This window comes from Phaethon aethereus (assembly GCF_964289735.1).
Source record: "Phaethon aethereus genome assembly, chromosome: 2".
Taxonomy (NCBI): domain Eukaryota; kingdom Metazoa; phylum Chordata; class Aves; order Phaethontiformes; family Phaethontidae; genus Phaethon; species Phaethon aethereus.
Window position 1 is genome coordinate 41,600,831 of NC_138582.1, and position 20,567 is coordinate 41,621,397.

General features: G+C 42.0%; 1 protein-coding gene across 1 annotated transcript in view; it reads right to left on the bottom strand.

The window, feature by feature from the left end:
- CLVS1 (clavesin 1) overlaps positions 1 to 20,567 on the bottom strand; it is a gene marked incomplete at its 5' end in the record, with an annotated part of 101,210 nt that overhangs the window by 59,453 nt on the left and 21,190 nt on the right. The window contains one exon of the mRNA XM_081996945.1: positions 15,624 to 15,798. Within this exon, the coding sequence (XP_081853071.1) occupies positions 15,624 to 15,798 (175 nt within the window). The remainder of the gene's footprint in view (positions 1 to 15,623; positions 15,799 to 20,567) is intronic.

The window sequence follows — 20,567 nt, forward strand, 5'->3', positions numbered from 1 at the left end:
TCCTGAAAATGTTGAATTTTAATAGAAAAGCTTAATTACAGAGATTTGATGCAGCAATCTGGCTGGGACTGCAGCTTGGCTGTTTTCTGCTTCCTTAGTCCTTCGCCAGTCTGGTTGTCCACGTGGCTCTTTCACACATGATGCCAAATGGCTATAGACAGTGTCCATGCTGAAGTGGTCCTTGGCTCAACTTAAGCAAAGACAGTGGCCAGCAACAGAAACTGAGGTTTGCCTGGTTGGCTTTGAATGCAAATGTTCTCTTTTTGGTAAAAAATGTTTTGAATTTGTCTGAAAAGATGGAAGGTTAATTTTTTTACACAGTAAAATTATTAACTTTTTTTCCAGAGAGTGAGTAGTAGATACCGTCTCCAACGTGAGCAGAAAGCCCACTCGCATTGATTAATTAAGTCTGAATCTTTATCTGTACCAACTCATTAATTATTTCAGTTACAGTGCAGATTCAGGAATCCTTATCTCTTTAGAACTGTCCCCTTGCAGCTTTCCTCACACTTAGTGATAAGTTTGATAAATGAAATCAAATGATATGATAAAGGAAAGGGCCACCACAAGGAAGTTAATGTTATCTGTGCTGTACTGAGGAGATGTTATTTCCTGAGAAACTTTTGAGTTCAGGTTCTCTGTATTTGTAAATGAAGCCAAATAAAGTTAGGACTGCCAGTGGGACTCTTCATGAAACTTCACACAGAAGTTAGAGTAGGACCCTTTGTAACTACTGCCTATGTCGATTTACATGAGCATTCCCACCAACCCACCAGAAACAATCGCTTCCATACATTGAGCACACATACTACTCAGCACACTTCTAGTAATTCAAAGCTGCTTCCAAATTTTCTTGGGAAATAGAATAATAAGATTTATATTACCCTATAAGCCTAAGCAAGCTTGAATTCTATTTTCAGTTAATTGCAAGTTCTGCTGTTATCCTCCATAATTCTTAAACAGCGATCAACTATTTTGCTCATCACATATATATTCATGCTTCTGACTTTCTTCTGAAAAACTGTCATTTTGATGACATTCTAAATGTATCTGCTGTTTGAAGAATATTTGCATTGTAATTGTATTTGTGTTAGCTACGCTTTTTCTTAGCTGCATTTTCATTGCATGTAATGTAGATTGGAGTTGATCAGAAAGCCTCTGAAATGGAAATTATTTTTATTACACTTCAGCCATGCTTTAAACTGGTTCTGCTGCAAACATGTTGAAACAGAGGGAGTGTGCTCAGAGTGAAAAGCAGAATACACATTCAAATGGTCTAATATGTGTCTAGTGGACACGGATGCAAAACACATCCTGAAAGAATCATAGGAAGGTTGAATTGCAGGGCACTACAGCTACTGGAGGAATTTCCAATGCAACATTTTTTTCCTCAGAAAATGCCCATTTGTCAAAATCAAAGCTTAGCAGTGGACAAGGGGTAGAAAAGAGGGGAGAAGGAAGTGGGGAGTCTCAATGATTTTGTTACTCGATATTTTCATCTTTCCTTGGAAGATTGTGATGTTTGAGATGTTTCAGATTGTCATATTTGCATCAAGGAACTCCTGCTATTCAGGAATGCTTGTTTCAATTGCTAAGCTCTACACAGTTAAGAAAAGACATAAAAATGTTTGAGAACAAACTGAGTGTTTCAAGATTGCTAGACAAAAAGTTCTCACTGATGTGCAAAATTTCCAAAAAGTGCTCAGATGTTGAGGGACATTTTCCACAAGCCTGGAAAATTCTTATGAAGAGGAAAATCAGTTCCTGCCAAGGTGTAATAGGGGTGGAATTACAGCCTCCATCAATGCAATGGCAAAAGTCCCATTCACATCAGTTGTGACTTCACCTTGAACTTACTGAAAACTTTGTAGACTCTTTTGACCATATTGACCATACACGAATTGACCATACACGAATTGACCATGCAAATATGTATCACTATACAAAGTATTAAGGCATTTATAAGTTGCTTTGTTTAGGAGGAGATAATAATAATAGATGAGGCTCTAAAGGGAATTGTTATGTGTGGTAGAAAAGTCCTGTTATTCTGCCCATGATAGGAGTCAGACAACAAGCAGGCAAATGTTTCTCAAAATCATTGCCTTTCTGCAGAATTTTAAAATGTTAATGTCTGCAGATTTTTGTTAAAAACTTGCACGAGGAATTATTACCTTGCCTAGATCAGCAGTGTGGAAAGTGTGAACACAAAGTCCTGGCGGGAGTCCTGCCTGCAGCCGCTCGAGCCAGGCTGCTGGATCTTACATGGCAGCGGTCAGGGGCCCATGGCCAGTTCCACTGATGCAGCACATCCTTGAAGGCACGTGCTAGAAAGAAGCTTCTGAGCCAGAGGTGGAAGGGGACAACAGATCTGTGGTGGGTTGACCCTGGCTGGACACCAGGTGCCCACCAAAGCCGCTCTGTCACTCCCCTCCTCAGCTGGGCAGGGGAGAGAAAGTACAACGGAAGGCTCATGGGTCGAGGTAAGGGCAGGGAGAGATCACTCACCAGTTATCGCCACAGGCAAAACAGACTCGACTCTGGGAAAATTAATTTAATTTATTACTAATCAAATCAGAATATGGTAATGAGAACTAAAACCAAATTTTAAAACACCTTCCCCCCACCTCTCCCTTCTTCCTGGGCTCAACTTCACTCCCGAATTCTCTCCCTCCTCCCTCCCTGAGCAGCACAGGGGGACGGGGAATGGGGGTTGTGGTCAGTTCATCACACGTTGTCTCTGCTGCTCCTTCCTCCTCATGGGGAGGACTCCTCACACTCTGCCCTGCTCCAGCCTGGGGTCCCTCCCACGGGGGACATTCTCCACAAAATTCTCCAACGTGTGTCCTTCCCACGGGCTGCAGTTCTTTGTGAACTGCTCCAGCCTGGGTCCCTGACATGGGATGCCGTCCTTCAGGAGCAGATTGCTCCCATGGGGTCACAGGTCCTGCCAGCAAACCTGCTCCGGCCTGGGCTTCCAACAGGGTCACAGCCTCCTTCGGGTGCATCCACCTGCTCCAGCGTGGGGTCCTCCATGGGCTGCAGGTGGAGATGTGCTCCACTGTGGACCTCCCCAGGCTGCAGGGGAATCTCTGCTCTGGTGCCTGGAGCACCTCCTTCCCTCTCCTTCTTCACTGACCTTGGTGCCTGCAGAGTTGTTTCTCTCACACATTCTCACTCCTGTCTCCAGCTGCTGTTGTTTTGCTGCAGTTTTTTCCCCCTCCTTAAATACATTATCCCAGAGGTGCTACCACCATGGCTGATGGGCTCAGCCTCGACCAATGGCAGGTCTATCTTAGAGCCAACTGGCATTGGCTCTATTTGACATAGGCAAAGTTCCTAGCAGCTTCTTACAGAAACCATCTCTGCAACCCCCCACTACCAAAACCTTGCCATGGAAACCCAATACATGATCTTACACTGCCACAGCTCTTTTCCAAGGAGACATGGATTTCAGTCCCGTTGTTAGTGAGACTCCAGCATGAGTCCTCTCCCAGAAAGAGTCAAGTCCTTATCTACCTGTGCTCAGGGGATAATCCATGCCACATATCACAGTGTACACTCATATTGTCACTCCTCCTCTTGCTCTGACTTCCTCTATCTCCCTATCCATGTGTATCTCCATTGCCACCGCACATCTCAAAATAGTACCTGTTCCACTTTTGTTGGCACATAGCTCTCACTGAAATGTGACTACTCCTGTATCTTTCTGGTCTAGTCTTGCATATACAATCCCTTTTATATTTTTGCATAATTGCTTTATATATTTCTCATAGCAAAAAGGTATTTGTAGTAAATATTCTCTTCAGGAAGCTTTCACTCAGTTTCCATGCTAAGAAGGAAAAGGCTTTGGGGTTGTAAAAGAAGTTAAACAGTTACGACAGATGTATCACTCCCGAAGTTCTCTGAAATTACTGAGGACAGGGATAATGTAAATTAATGCAGGTACATTTGGCCACGTTTAGCTTATGAGAGGAAGAAGCGTTCAAGATACAACATGAACTACTTATGCATATATTGGTGGGAAGGTTTGAGCACGGCTGGTGTTAACTCTAGCTGCATTTTTACTGGCTACCAGTAAGAAGCAGCTGCTTTCTTTTTTAAGCAGACTTACTGCAATAAACTTTTCCTTTTCCTTGCTGGGCTGAAGGAGTATTTGCTTCCTGTCTAATTATTATCAGCAACTCGATCAGACCTTTACTAAGATGTAATAACTGGCATTAAAAAAAGACTTTCCACTTAACATATCCAGCCTCTCGGGCTGTCCTTTACTCACAGCCAAAAGCCCCAAAGCCTCCAACTGGTAAACATGGCTGGGCTGATCGATTCTACTAAGCAGTTAATTCCAATTTTCAAGTGACAAATGTGAGTCTACAGCCTACTATATGCTTTTCTTTCTCCTTGTTCCAGTCAACTCCCTAGGGATGATAGGCACACAATGAACATAGGCCTTCTCTTGCAGAGAGCAAAGTCTGTTTATCTATCTTTATTTTATATATAATGAGTCAATCCCTTTTCTCGTCTCCTAAAATTTCAAAGGCACCCTCACTGACAGCTCAGAGTACTCTATATATCACAACAGCTGTTAGAGACAGATAGCATGAGTGTTTCTGGAACGACTCAAACTGGCCTTTCAATGGATTCTAAGTGCTCATCATTAGCTGTGACTTCATGTTCAACAGTTCAACAAAGGTCCCTAACATGAAGCACATTCTAATACTGAGGAAAAGGTGTCTAGAGAATGGATTTGGGAATATGTGAGACAGCATTTAATGGAAAAAATTGGTACATGTTTTATGTGCATATATTGGAAATGGTTTCATTCAAGTATCTGTGTAAATATGCAAACGTACATTTCATACAAATAGTAGAATTGAAATCAAGAAGGTTTTTTTGCTACAAATGTTTGGGAAAGCCCATTGCATCTTACAGCATCTGCTAAATTCTGATCTGCAGCCTTTATTGAGATGCAGAATGTCATTAGATCTTGAAGCTGTCTCTTTTCAGAAACAGTTAAATCATTCTTACTGAGAAGAGTTCTCTGTTTTCTTCACAGACCAGATTTGTCCCCCTCTGTATGTAAACCCATGTTTATATAGCTAATCTCGCCTCTATGAACATAAGCTAGAGTTATTAGCTGATCTTCTAGAGTTATTAGCAGGGACTCTAGTTTGTGAAGTTAGAACATGCCTTTTGGACATATCAATACACTATGATTATGACACAGCCACATCCTGCTTTTATATTCTAAGGAATATAAACATATAATTGCCTGTCCTCTGGTGGTCTACTACTAAAGAAGCAGTTATCCATACTCAAGGACCCAGCCTAGAATAATCTGTTTTCTTCAATTTCCCTATCCTGGGAAGATAATGACAAGGTTTTTGCACAAATTCCAAAACCTAAATATTTCCTTAATTTTTTACAAGTCTTTAAATTATGGACATAAAAAAAGAAAAAAACCAGTCTGCCTTCAAGTAGGTTTCTTTCTAATGGGGGAAGGGAATGAGGGACCAATTCTCAGCTGCCATAAATCACAGAATTACAGGATCATTAAGGTTGGAAAAGACCTTTAAGATCATCAAATCCAACCATCAACCCAACACCACCATGCCCACTAAACCATGTCCCAAAGTGCCACATCCACACGTATTTTTAACCCTTCCAGCGATGGTGACTCCACCACCTCCTTGGGCAGCCTGTTCCAATGCTTGACCACTATCTCTGTAAAGAAATTTTTCCTAGTATCAAATCTAAACCTCCCCTGGCACAACTTGAGGCCATTTCCTCTCATCCTATTGCTAGTTACTTGGGAGAAGAGACCAATACCCATGTCATCACAACCTCCTTTCACGTAGTTGTAGAGAGCGATGAGGTCTCCCCTCAGCCTCCTCTTCTACAGACTGAACAAGCCCAGTTCCCTCAGCTGCTCCTCGTAAGACTTGTGCTCCAGATGCCTCACCAGCTTCGTTGCTCTTCTCTGGACACATTCCAGCACCTCAACATCCTTCTTGTAGTGAAGGGCCCAAAACTGAACACAGTATTCAAGGTGTGGCCTCACCAGTGCCGAGTACAGGGGCACAATCACTTCCCTACTCCTGCTGGCCACACTATTCCTGATACAGGCCAGGATGTTGTTGGCCGCCTTGGCCACCTGGGCACACTGTCGGCTCATGTTCAGCCGGCTGTCAACCAGCACCCCCAGGTCCTTTTCCGTCGGACAGCTCTCCAGCCACTCCTCCCCAAGCCTGTAGCATTGCATGGGGTTGTTGTGACCGAAATGCAGGACCCGGCACTTGGCCTTATTAAACCTCATACAATGAGCATTACCCTGCAGATGTGCACAGAGCCCCAGCCAGTTATACTACCCCAGCAACTGGCCTCAGCTCTCTATTAATTTTTGTCCTTCAGATTTTCAACCTGAAAGACTGAGGAGCAGCAGAACAAATGAATGAGTGACTTTTGAGTCTGCATTTTGTCTTTCAGAGATAAACAGATTTAGAGTCTACATTGACAGGCTTTTTACACTAGGTGTTAAAATTTTTCACTTGTCCTTGTCCAAGGCAGTGTATACGTGTCTCTATATATGTTTTTACTTGCCTAGCTTCTATTACTGAGGATTTGATCTCTTCTGCCTTCAGTAGGCAATGACAGAGAGCTCTCTGTCTTTCTGTTAATACGACCTGTTATAAATACCTGATGCGACATAACAGCATTATATGATATTTATAGCATAGACAGACTTCTCCCTAAACTACAGATTTCTACAGAAGGAGTGAGCTAGAATAAGTCTTTTTAGAGTGTTCTTCAGTTTGTTACGATGTGGATTCTCACACACTTTAAAATTTGAAGAAACAGCAGTATTATGTTTCTTGAAAGAAATTCTTACTCTACAGAAAAACTAGTTGTATCTTACACTTGCTACATAAGGTATCTTATAGCCTGCATCCTTCACATGTCTCATAAAGAGTTCAACTGGAAGTACCAAGTCAAAGAGGTCATATCTACCTCGGGTTTCAGAGTGTAAATGTGTTTAAGCAAGGAGGGGAGAGTCAGTACTGTGCTCCAGGGTCCAGACTGGTGAAGGAAAGACCAAGCTTGCAGGGCAGAGGGTTTGGCAAAGTCTCCAGATGCATGAGGATTGCATGTTCAGATCCCCAGTTTGACCATACCAAAGATTCAGTCATACCCATTAGACCAGGTTATGCTGATCTGAAATACTGTTGCATTATCTCAGCTATTTCAACTTTGAAAAAGCAAGAACTGATAACAATTAAGAAAGAAATCAAGCATTTCTTACCACTCATAATTAAATGGAGTATTAATTATTTTTGATTGATGAAAAGTTTTGAAACAAACATATTTCCAGATTTTTTCCAGAGAAATTTGGAAACATAACTTCATCATAATACTTCTATTCTGAAAACATGGCATTGCTCCAGAAAAAGACGCTTTTAACTGGACAACTTTTATCAACTCTAAAAGCTCATATTTTTCACTAAGATTTAGCAAAACAAACAAACAAACAAACAAAAAATTGTACATTTGTCATAATATTGAACTACACATTTTCCCTTCAGGCTCTACCTTCTAGTCTGCATTTTGACCATATTTTATATTTCAGCTTTTTCTTCTGAAACACAACATGAAAATTATTGGATTGTATAAAATAGTGTCAAGAGACAAGTAATCTGCTGCTATAATTTAACTGACATTAAGTTTCTCAATCCCACATAATTACAGTAGGAAGGAATTTCCAAAAACATTTTAACTTATTCAAATGTATTGCTCATATTAAAGATCAAAAAGCTTCATATAATTTTAAGGAGGCTGATCTTTCCCTAATCAGTATCTCATTCCAGATTTTGAAGTGGGATAACCTCCAGTAATGTCCAAACAAACCTATTAGCTTGGTTATCTGATGTGATCTCAGCATGGAAGGTATTCTGGACAAATGTACACAACTGCAAACAATTTTCTAAGAGAAGCTTATACAAGTTTCCCTTATCTGAAGATTTTTCAGGAGAATTTTATTAGTACCAGCATCTGCTTAAGGCGTTCTTAAGTCAAGCATCATTGATTTCCTTTCACTTCCCTCTCCTCCCAGAAATACCAGTTTCCAATTTTCACTGTATGATGATAAAATGAAGATAATTTTAAAATGATGAAAGAACTTTAATGGATCTCCTAATGGACATTGTTGGTCATCACTTCTGTCAGGCTGTTAACAATGAAAATCTGGGGACTAATCCCAGTTTGCTGATCTTGGTTGCTCCCTGTTGCTACTGCTATTTTCTGCAATAATTGTGAAATATGAATCAAAGCCCTGTTGAACCCTAAAGATCACTTCTGCAGTGATTCATCATTGTCACAAAGTAGCATCGGGCTTTTTTTTTAAGAGTCTCTGTCCTCGTATGTGTGAGTACAATTGCATGTTACAGAATTATCAGAGAAAAAAAGAATATGACCAGGATAGAACCATCCACCCTGCTTGTTTCAGTACCTTGAGACAGCCCCGAGGCAAGTTAGCCTTTTATGCAAGGCAGTACTAGGTATGCTGGAGTGCAAACCTGATCTTCAGCTCAGTTTTGAATCCCACTTGCTGATTTGTGCTGTACGCCGCTCAGCTGGGTCTTGGTAGACAGTGGTCTTCTGGCTTTGTTTTCACTAAAGCAATGGCCGGTGAGATCAGACTGTGTGCTAGAGTGAAAGTTTGGGAATATTTCTGTAAGCCGTTGGAGAATTTGCTACATTTCAATGCAGAGGACTAGCTGGGGGATTTCTATATGGATATGAGCATGCATGTACACAAACTGAAGTACCTAGTTTTGGATAAGGCAAAAGCAAACAGTGGTTCTCTATAAGAGGATCACTAGGTAAGAGCACCCTAAAATCAAAAGTCCTGTCTGGAGGCAAAACAACTACATCTGCTGAACAAAAACCAACCAACCAACATTAAAAGAAAAAAGTTTGCGCTTCACTGGACACCCAGGCTATCTTTACTGTAACTCACTTGAGCCGTAATTCCCATGTTTATTAGATGTCTTCAAATGCAGTGGTCAGTAGCAAACATCCTGCGTACTAAGAAAGATTGTTGAGACCATGTTTTACATGCTTTACATGCTTCACGACTGCAACATGGTTTTCTTGCCTTTGCCATTAGACTAATACTCTAAGCTGTTATACAAAATGCCAAAAGATCAGTCTCTGGTCAACTTAAGCCACAATTAAATTTTGTCTACCATTATAGCATAATTATAAGATCAGTATAACACACAGAGAAGTGTAACTTCACAGACAGAGAGAACAGAGGGAAGAAATATACTATGAAGGGGAAAACCTGTGCATATTAAAAGAATAAGGATCAGAAGTCAAAACTCATCGAGTTATAGGCAAAATAGATTGATTCTATATACATCTCTTTCTCCACCTTTCCATCCACACGACAATCTTCTCTTTAATGTGTAAAAACACAAAAAATCACCAAGATCTAGAAAGGAGCATAGTATGAGCTCAAAGCATACAGTAGCCATTGCTTTGTGATAAAAGATCAGAGCTCATTAATCAGAGATGGTTTAGAAACTAAGAACGCATTTGTCCCTGCACTGCTGTGGTATAATGAGAATTACTATACTCTACAAATACTTGTTTAGCATCTGAACAACTGTTGGTTAAAGCGCAGACATCAGATACTTTTAGACCATTAAATAATACAATTGACAAACAGAGTAAGTGCCCTGTTGAGTTATAATGAACTATCATCTGTAATGCAATATATACAGAAATCCAAACAGAAAAAAAAGTAGTACTGAGCAAAATGTGCTTTGTATATAATGTAACTGAGTAACTCATCTCTCTGAGCATTTACAGACTTTACAGTATTTGGAACTGAGCACCCTATATAATAGCAACCTATTAATCTCTGCAGCCAAGTCTATCAGATTTGTCTAGTGTTGGTCTTGCAACACAGGATGAATTAACATATGCACCTATGTAATATTTGTTCTCTTCACTTAACGATAATGCACTGCAGCAGCAATTTGAGGAAAAAAATGAAATTAATACAAATGCAAAAAAATGAACTGCCAATATATTAATTGGCTTAGAGCAATTTGAAAGTAAGGAAAAGAATAACAAATGTGTAAATTTAATTTATTTTTCAGCACCTTTGTATTTCAGAAAGCGGTAGTCTGAGATACTGCATCAAATGAGAGCTTAACAAAGCTATGAGAAAATGGTTCAGCTGTGGCATTAAAATTATTATTACAGTCAGAGAGGCTAGAAGTTCCTGGCTTAGATACCAACATGTGAACATATGGGTTCAACCCCACCACAATTTGTAAATGAGAATTATTTTCATTCCATCCACTTCACTAGACTTACATAGGACTTAATGTGACCCAAAATCTCTTCTTAGCAAGGAGGACTGGGATAGCCATGTAATCTGCCTGTCTGAGCATCTGTACATGCACAATGCCTTAGCTGTGAGAAACAACAAAGAACTAAAACAATCTCTTTTTTTTTCAGACATCATCATCTCAGGAGAATAGAACCTGACTTTTTTCACTTTCAGTGACCTCCAATACAACTCATATGTGACTCTTCTTTTTCTGTATGTAGGTCTTGCCTGCATTTCAATTACATTTTACATACATTTTACATTAGGATAGCAGTAGTTCTTTTAAAATAATAATAGAACAAAGTATCAATGAAGGTACTTCAACACAATGATGACAGCCAAAAAAACCCCACCCCTAAAAAAAACCCACCAACACTGCTTGCTAAATATGTGCTTTATAAGCATGAATGACTTGCTTCTAAACCTGGTATATCAGAGTGCAGTATTCACAACTCCTACAATGTGCCAAGCCTGACAGTGGTTAGAAAAGTCTGGGATACATTATCCCAACTTGTACTTTTTAGAGAGACGGTTATATTTCTACTTAACATGGAGAAGACAGTAGCATGACTTTAAATGAGAAATGAAATTCCCACCCACCAACAAGGAAGGCACCCTGCTTAAATTGCCCAGCACAGGATGTCAGGCTAATGACACCATCGCAAGACCAGCTTTGGTACTCCTAGGTTTTATTCCTCCTAGGCTTTAGTACTTCCAGAAACATATTACAAATAAACTGGAGGCTCCCTCCAGGCAAACTCCTTCTGGCAATGTCAAAGAAAAGCCTGTGAACAGGCATAGTAGGGGAAACTGGCTTCGAAATGAATAACTTTCTTTTCCACCACTCAGAGCTGGAGTTGCCATAAGATGGACACATCGCCTCATTCCCATGCAGTAGGCAGCCAACCTGGCGATATTGTGGCCAGAAATCAGAGGGGATGAAGGCTGGACTGGCCTCTTACAGGAGAGATAGAAGTGCAAAATTTGGACAGGCACAAGGACACCTTGCTGGAATTTTATTTCCTTATGAATATTACTTTCTCTTCCTTCTGACTGGAGGTTTTTGAACCACAGAATGTTATTCTGTGAAGGAAGGCAGATGAAGTGATAGTAGCAGCAGAAGAAGATAGGGTGTTGTCCTCGGGACTAATTGTGCAGCTTGGTTTTCTAATTTGTTAGAATAGATGGAAATTCCCCACAGAGGGGAGCACAGTCTTAAAACTGCTGGTAGATTTTTCTACCTCATTTTTGAACGATAACATAAAGTAGAGATATGGCAGGGAACGTTGTCACCAAGGACGAGGACAAGGCTGAGGTACTTAACGCCTTCTTTGCCTTAGTCTTTAACAGCCAGGCCAGGTATCCACAGGATATTCAGCCCCTGAGCTGGAAGACGGGATGGAGAGCACAGTAAACTCCTTATAATCCAGCAGGAAACAGTTAAGGACCTGTAAAGCCACCTGGACACCCACAAGTCTATGGGACCTGATGGGATCCACCCAAGAGTACTGAGAGAGCTGGTGGAGGAGCTTGCCAAGCCACTGTCCATCATCTATCAGCAGTGTTGGTTAACAGGAGAGCTCCCAGATGACTGGAGGCTTGCCAATGTGATGCCCATCTACAAGAAAGGTCAGAAGGAGGATCCCAGGAACTACAAACCTATCAGCCTGACCTCTGTTCCGGGAAGACCATGGAGAGGTTCATCTTGAGGGTGCTCACAGGGCATGTGCAGGACAACCAAGGGATCAGGCCCAGCCAGCATGAGTTCATGAAAGGCAGGTACTGCTTGACCAACCTGATCTCCTTCTATGACCAGGTGACCCGCCTAGTGGATGAGGGAAAGGCTGTGGACGTTGTCTACCTGGACTTTAGTAAAGCCCTTGACAGCCCATAGAATTCTCCTGGAGAAACTGGTGGCTTGCAGCTTAGACCGGTGCACTCTTCACTGGGTGAGGAACTGGCTGGATGGCCGAGCTCAGAGAGGCGTGGTGAATGCCGTTAAATCTGGTTGGCAGCCGGTCACAAGCGGTGTTCCCCAGGGCTCGGTTCTGGGGCCGATCTTGTTCAATATCTTTATTGATTATCTGGATGAGGGGATCGAGTGCTCCCTCAGTAAGTTTGCAGATGACACCAAGTTGGGTGGGAGTGTTGATCTGCTGGAGGGTAGGAGGGCTCTACAGAGGGATCTGGACATGCTGGATTGATGGGCTGAGGTCAACTGTATGAGGTTTAATAAAGCCAAGTGCCAGGTCCTGCACTTGGGTCACAACAACCCCATGCAATGCTACAGACTTGGGGAGGAGTGGCTGGAGAGCTGCCTGGCAGAAAAGGACCTGGGGGTGCTGGTTGACAGCCAGCTGAATATGAGCCGGCAGTGTGCCCAGGTGGCCAAGGCGGCCAACAACATCCTGGCCTGTATCAGAACTAGTGTGGCCAGCAGGAGTAGGGAAGTGATTGTGCCCCTGTACTCGGCACTGGTGAGGCCGCACCTTGAATACTGTGTTCAGTTTTGGGCCCCTCACTACAAGAAGGATGTTGAGGTGCTGGAGCGTGTCCAAAGAAGGGCAACAAAGCTGGTGAGGGGTCTGGAGCACAAGTCTTCTGAAGAGGGGCTGAGGGAACTGCGGTTGTTTAGTCTGGAGAAGAGGAGGCTGAGGGGAGACCTTATCGCTCTCTACAGCTACCTGAAAGGAAGTTGTGGCGAAATGGGTATTGGTCTCTTCTCCCAAGTAACTAGCAATAGGATGAGAGGAAATGGCCTCAAGTTGCACCAGGGAAGGTTTAGATTGGATATTAGGAAAAATTTCTTTACAGAGATAGTGGTCAAGCATTGGAACAGGTTGCCCAGGGAGGTGGTGGAGTCACCATCGCTGGAAGGGTTAAAAATACGTGTGGATGTGGCATTTTGGGACATGGTTTATTGGGCATGGTGGTGTTGGGTTAACGGTTGGACTTGATGATCTCGAAGGTCTTTTCCAACCTTAGTGATTCTGTGTTTCTATGATAGAGATAATCATGATCTAATTGTACACAATTTGTTAGTCAAAAAATAAGTTGAACTAATTGTTCTTTCTAGTATATGAATTAAAGTTAAGATACACACACCAGGGAATATTGTTCCTGAGTTATTTATGACCGCAGGATACCTGAAAATTACTAAAAAAGAAACGAAAAAACAATTAAATATGGAGCCACATAAAACATGTGCTCCTTGAGCAACCCAGTCTAAGATTGTCAGCCCTGCTTTGAGCAGGGAGGTTGAACAAGGTGATCTCTAGAGGTCCTTCCAGCCTAAGCAGTCCTTGGATTCTGTCAAATGCCCACAATTAATAAGGCTGTGTCAGATTACTTCAAACCTAAAAATCCATCTTGGGTCTTGTGGAGTAATTGCTGAGGGATACTTTGGAAATTTACCCTCTTAAGAACAGCCTTGAAACCAGGTGGAACGTAGCACTCATGTACAACGGGTCTGTGCCATGGAGACTCCCTGGACAGCCTTGGATGTTGGCAACATCAGGGGCGCCTGGTGTGCTGACTCTGGGAGAGATTACATGGAGGGTGGAGCGGAGTGGAGACCTCGTGGCCACGCTCTGTGAACAGGGGAGTTTAGGGATGCACAGTATGTACATTGATAAGCTGCTCTTGCAATGTCCTGGGCCAAGGACCTGTCAACTTTGATGAAGCGCTGTACTTGGAGTGAACTTTGCTAATTATAATATCATTATAATACTAAAATGCACACCCCTCTCAAAAGTTACCACCCTCCCAAGGTGTGACCCCTCCTCAGTGAGCATGCGCACTGAATTTTTCCTAGTCTGTACCTTTAAACACGAAGCGAGAGAATTCTGAACCAATCCTGATAAAGGTCTGTATGACTAGAGTCACTCAAGCTCCACCTGCAAAGTAAAACACTATAAAATAATGTTTTAAGAGCTGGATGTTAGGGAAGATACCATCGTCATGTACTATTCTACCTTCTGGGATCAGTCGACGGACTGAGCCTCTCTTCCCCCTCATCGGGACGCCATTGGGTAAGATTCGAACACTTGGTCATACCAAGTGCCTCCCCGGGAAACTTAGAAATCTCTATATAGAGTCACTTTACATCTTTTAACTCGTATCTTTAGCATTTGCACGTGCTTTATAGGTACTGAATTTATCACCGGCAATCCAAAGAACCTGTGTATCTGTTGCTTCAATAAATCGCACTATTGATTGACTCAACCGTGTGTGTGTTGTCCCTGAACGCGACCGTACCTCTGAGTGCGGCCGTGTTAGTTCAGGAGGTGTCCGGCTGAGCAGGTCGTGCGATGTCAGTAGTGCATCCGGACTTGTGATAGTCCAACAAAGGTGTTGGGCACAGCCGGACTACTAACGCTGACTTTGGGCATCATTCAGAACCTAAGCTCAGCTGCCCCCAGTCCCGCTGATATCTGAGGATCGACTGGAAAGCAAGGGGGTTTAGTTTCTGCCAGATTGCTCTGCCTCTTCACGCAACAGGTCTAACAGCAGAGATGGGCTCAGACTCTAGTGGGAGGGCTGAAGTCCTCTTTGAGCATCACAGACTATCCTCATCCTTGGGTTGCCTCATCAGGCCCCAGCCGCTTTGTCCTTACTTTCCACCTAACTCCCTAACAGCACACTGTTTTAGCTTGCTCCTATTTATCTGCAAGCACCAAGAGGATGTGCAGCCCCTGAACAGTCTGAACCATAATGCATCAGGGTCCTGTGTGACAAATTAAGGCAGTCAGAATGAGGGCATGACAGGGAGCCTGTCCGCCCTCTTCGTCATTTCCCTCCGACTCAAATGCACACGCGTGAGCACGACAGCACGTTTCCATCTGCTGAAGGAGTTGCCTTCTTCTTCTGCCACCCTCCCTCTGCATACAGATGTGCCTGCACGTGGACTGCACACTCCAGAAGGCAGATGCTGCTGGATTTAATCCCCCTGAATGCTCTGATGGATTAAACCTCAAATCTCTCACTGTCTTTCTTAATGCTGCAGTAAGTAACACACACATTGGTTACACTGATTAACAGCTGAAAAAAGCGAAACACAGTCAAAACGAAACATTTGAAAATCAATCTGTGCTGTGAGTGGATAGGACACTAAAGCATTCTGGATTATTTTCTCCCACCACCCTTCACCCTGCCCAGTGCCTGATGAGGCAAAAATCATTGGCTGCAACAATAGAAGTTGCAGGTACATGTATTACCCTCAACCTACCTGTAACCCTTCAATGGCCAGTTTGAGGATAGATGGTGTAAGCTTGGAGGCTTGCTTGAAGGAGAAGTTGCTCCAATCTATAATTAGAATAAAGCCATTTATCTGAAGCTCCTGATCTTCGATGAGAACTTCCAATGATAGTAGGATAGCCCGAAGGATATCGATGAAGGAGTTCCTAAAGCCAAAGCAGAAAAAAAAAAAAAAATCAATGGGTGCAGTTATCTTCAAACCTCAAGATACTCAGCTTTGCTGTGGATGGGGCATGAGCAAGGGACAGGGATTTATTCTGGTAGAATTTTTCTGAAAAGAGAGTTGTTTCAGGGGTGTCACTAAAGTGCTCCTGCTCCAAAACTCACATTCCTCTGCTTCATGTGATAAGTCCTGCTCACTGGTGGATAAAATAAACCCTGAATTAAATCTTTTTGATTCTTCTGGTATTCCTTACAATAGATTTTAGCTAAGCTACTTTGGGAAATTATTTTTCTGTGGTGAAATGAAACGGATTTGGGCTATCAGTTTAAATCCCTGCTCCTTTGGATATACTATACCAGTTGTTTTGTTTGGGGTTTTTTCCCTTCTTTTCTTTCTGTTATAAAGAGGAAAATCAGAAAAGGAAATAAATCAGAACAGTATTAATATACATGGTAGGTTTACAACTAGGCTCCCTGGCTTCCTGCTTGAGTGGAGGGAATGATCCAAGGCTTTGCACAATAAAGGTTGGCTGTTGCTTTATTTCTGTGAACCAAACAGGACATGGAAAATAGCTGCATCCACTGGAAATGGGAGCTTTTTATTAGTTAACAGCTACCAGTAGGCTGGCTGCAAAGCTTCCCTCCGCTCTGGGAGAATAATTAGAAACCTTGGAGGCCCTGAAGGAGATGATAGCAAGTGACAGAGAAGAAAATGTTTAAATGTTTTCTTTAATGTGAAAGTCTGTATTGAGAAGCCTGGGCCACTCTCTACTTCCATCTCATTCATTTTACAAAAGCAAGAGTTGGACACTTCAATGGGTTATTCCATGTTTACACCTGAGTAGGCTGAATCAGGCCCTCTCATCACCTGTCCTTCCCCTTAAGATGATTTACAAACAACAGATTCTCTTAGAAAGAAACAGGCAAGGAAATCTTCAGAAAGTATAGCTTAACCTTCTGTAAAATGATATTGTAACATACTGCTATTGCAGTCTGCTTTACCTCTGCATAATTCTCAAATTTTGATGAGCCCTGAGGTCTATTACAAGGACTGCTGACACCGTGTTCTCACATGGAGATTTTAATTTAATCCTTTTCTGCTATTTTCTTTAAATTAAAACAAGTCATCTAAGCCTACAAGAGCGTTGTTTCAAATTCTGCCTAAGAAAAAACCTATGTGCAGTCGAAACAAACTTCTCTACAGTCAAGACCTGTACCTCTGAAAGGCAGCAACACATGATAAATTTCTGTTAGAAGTAAATGGTGACGTGTTTTCTTATTCTTTCTCTTTTCTCTCAGCAGTTCTACTGGAAATGTACATTCCATCTCTAAAGACACGGTCCCCTGAAAAAGCTGTTTCTGAACTGTGCCGCTCTGCCTAAATTAGAAGCTTCTCTGAAGTATAATTGCTGAGGCAACTTGCAATACATAGAGCTTAAAGATATTTAACTTTGTTGCTGCTGGGTACCAGACCACCCCTCCCTCATTTGCAGTAACAGGACAACCTTGACCTTTTCAAATCATGTGGGGAAGCTGTGCAAAACAGACAAACTGAAGGGGTACTTTCCTTAGCGATGTAAGGTGAAGGGATATGTTTGGATTGGCAATGGACGTTCATTGTCAGTGTAAATTTATTTCAAAAAACTGATATGAATATACTACCCACTGCCCCATGGAAGGTCTCAGGGGTGTGCAGTGTCTCCAGTAGTGTCCTCACGCACATGTCAGCCTTCACTCTCTTGTTGGCGTCAACACAGAATGATATCATCATTCATCGATGGTCTTTCTGGCTAGATGGGGGAAGATGGACTAATCCAGAGCTTGATTTAACCCTACGTTTGCAAATCTTAAAATGAACTGAAAACTTGTAATTGCTGAAGGTGTGAAAATAGGGCCACATAGTGATCAGAAAAGGTTTCATCCTTTATTTTGGGGAAAAAGTTTCTTAATAGAAGACGCAAAATCATATTCATGATCCTGTTACCTCTGATGCTTTTAAAGGCTGTGTAATGATTTCAGTAGGGCTGTATGGAAACAGTGTATACAAGGCACCTTCTATAATACGCTTAAACTCTAAAGCACAATGAAATATTTTGTTTGAGCAAAATCTTCCTCTCAGACTCTATCCTTAGGAACTCCAATCTTTGTTTAGGTGTCTACATAAATTACCAGTTTATCAAGCAATTTCTCACCTGTACTTCCCTGTACTTTCAGTAGAAATTAGTTGCCTGGGAGATATGGCACCCAGTTTTCCTGGTGTGTAACTGATCTAGCTGTCCCCTGCCCAGGTCGCTCCCCCCCTCTACATATTTGCAGTTTTAAGACATGGTGTAGGAAATAGGTCAGAGTGAACACAAAGACTTTTTCAGATGAGTGCAAGGAGGCATGAAAGCAGCACACAAGTCCTCCAGGTCGGCTGTTTGCAGTCACACTGTTTTGTGAACGCAGGGTCTGGATAGAAATCAGAGAGAGTGCCACTTGAGGCTGAAGTCCTCTACTCCCTAATCTTCAGGCTTTGAGACAAATCATTCAGTTGTGTGGCTGATTTGCATCCAAATCATTTTCTATGCATGAACATAGGACCACTTTCTATTAGTCCATCTCTTTTGTTCCTTTGCTTAATACTCCCTTCCCTCCTCCAACGCCCCTCCCCACCAGTTTAACCCTCTCACACAAACAGAAAGTGAAATAAATTACTATTACACAAAGGGAAATATGTAAGGTGCTGTAAAGGTTCAGCATGGAGCCTACTGAAGTGAGCCACTAATGAGTTACAAAAGATTTGCACAAGCCCCAGGAAGACAAAAAGGAGGAGGGAGGGAGAGTGCCTATTTGCCTTGGGTGAATGGAAAGGTACTGCAAAAGAGGCTCTTTGGAAAATGGGAAGTTAGCCCAAGAGAAGCTAGTGGTAAGGAACAATAATGTAAAACAAAAATTAAGATGGTTTAGCTGAGGGATTTGGTGGAGAGATTAGCCAAAGGCATAACATGAAAATAAATAAGAAGAAATTACTTAATTATAAGAGGCATAAGCAGGCTGTGAGAGAATCAAAAGGCTCAGTGGAGTACCAGGGTGCAATGGGAACAATTAAAGGGGATAAAGACATTGCAGGAAAACTAAATGATCTATTTGCATGTCTCTGCCACCAGTCATTTTGAAGAGATACATGGATGATAAAACTAAGAGACTGTTGGAAAATAAGGGGTCAAATAAGACATGCTGCAAGAAAGTGATACATTTCGGAGAAGGTAGCATCAGTAAAGGCTTTTGACATTACTGTCTCTGAACAGTTAAGCACAGGTTCTGTGTTAGGTATGCTAGTGAAATCAGTTGGAATATTCAGAAGGTTAAAAGTATGAATATACAGAAGTACTGGCAGTTGAAGCCATTAAGATTGTCTGTGAGTAAGTAAAAACAAACCGTCACTGAAAATCCTGACTGTCCCACAAGACAGCAGGTTAACAAAGTTTGGGCCAGTGTCCTTATCTTGGCAGTTGCGGACAATTCAGCTTAACATCCCTAAGTTAGCATGCAGGGTGAGCCTTTCTCCTGTAATACTCAAAAGGTGGCTTAGTTAAATGCAAATGAAGATAAAATGGATTTCTTCACTTTTTAAAAAAAATGGCTCAGGATACCAAATCAATGAATTTATCACCTTTTAAAAGTAATAATGAAGTGAACTTGCAACACCACCATATTTAACATTAGCTAATGAAAGACTGAGCAATATAAAACTGGTTTCATTGAGTCTGTTTGAACACTTAAGAAGAGAAGACAGTATAGTACACCTCACAAAAAAGCTGTGTCCAAGGCTGAATAACATTTAGCAAGCTGCAAACATGGCATAGATACAAATTGGGTAAGAGACCACATCTCACTTTGTTCCCTCCCCACACAATAGATCACCAAGGGATAGCAGACATGCACACTTAGCTTCTAGTGGGGGGAGAACTGGCACGGCCCTGCAAGGAAGATTCCCACTGGGAGTAATGTGCAGAAGAAGAAGCGGAAAGAAGAAGGACCAGAAAAACGTGCTTAGGTTGCCTCAAATTATTAGAGCTAATTGAAGCTGAAGAAACTGTAAGGAAAGGCTTAGAAAGGGAGACGTGAACAACAAGCAGATCAACACTGGTGGAGGAAGGAGAACCAAGGAAGGAGCATTCTGAATTGCTCCCACAATGTGCAGTGTTCATGGAAAAGCCCTTGGAATTGTCAGCACTGGGTTTTGACCATAAATCATACAAAGTCATTTAGTTCAGCAGATTAAATTCTCCTTTCTGCTCATGAAGTATTTATAAGAAAGACCCAACTTCCGATAATGTGTTCTTAGAAAACATCTGGGTTTTTTCCATGCATGTATTTATTTTAGAAATTTAAGACTCACCTCTGCTGAAAAAAAGCACTCGAAATTACTGACATACAGCCCTTGGAGATTCATGTCTTGATTCAAACTCATGATCATGAGTAGCTACCCTGCCTCTCTGGCATCAGAGGGAAATAACAGCCAATCTAACCACTGGAAGACCTGATCTTCACATTTTATGACCTTTTGGTGAAGAAAGGCCCGTCATATGAACGCTGCACATTGCAGGGCCGTCCTTGGCTGAAAAATAACCAGGAAGAACAACTGCAAAATGAAGAATCATAAATAAACATGGTGACTCACTTGACTAATCCTGCACCAGGGAAGATGAACAGTCGAACAGAGGAGCTCACAGCTGACTCATGTGCTGAAAAGGTCTTGTTTGTCTCA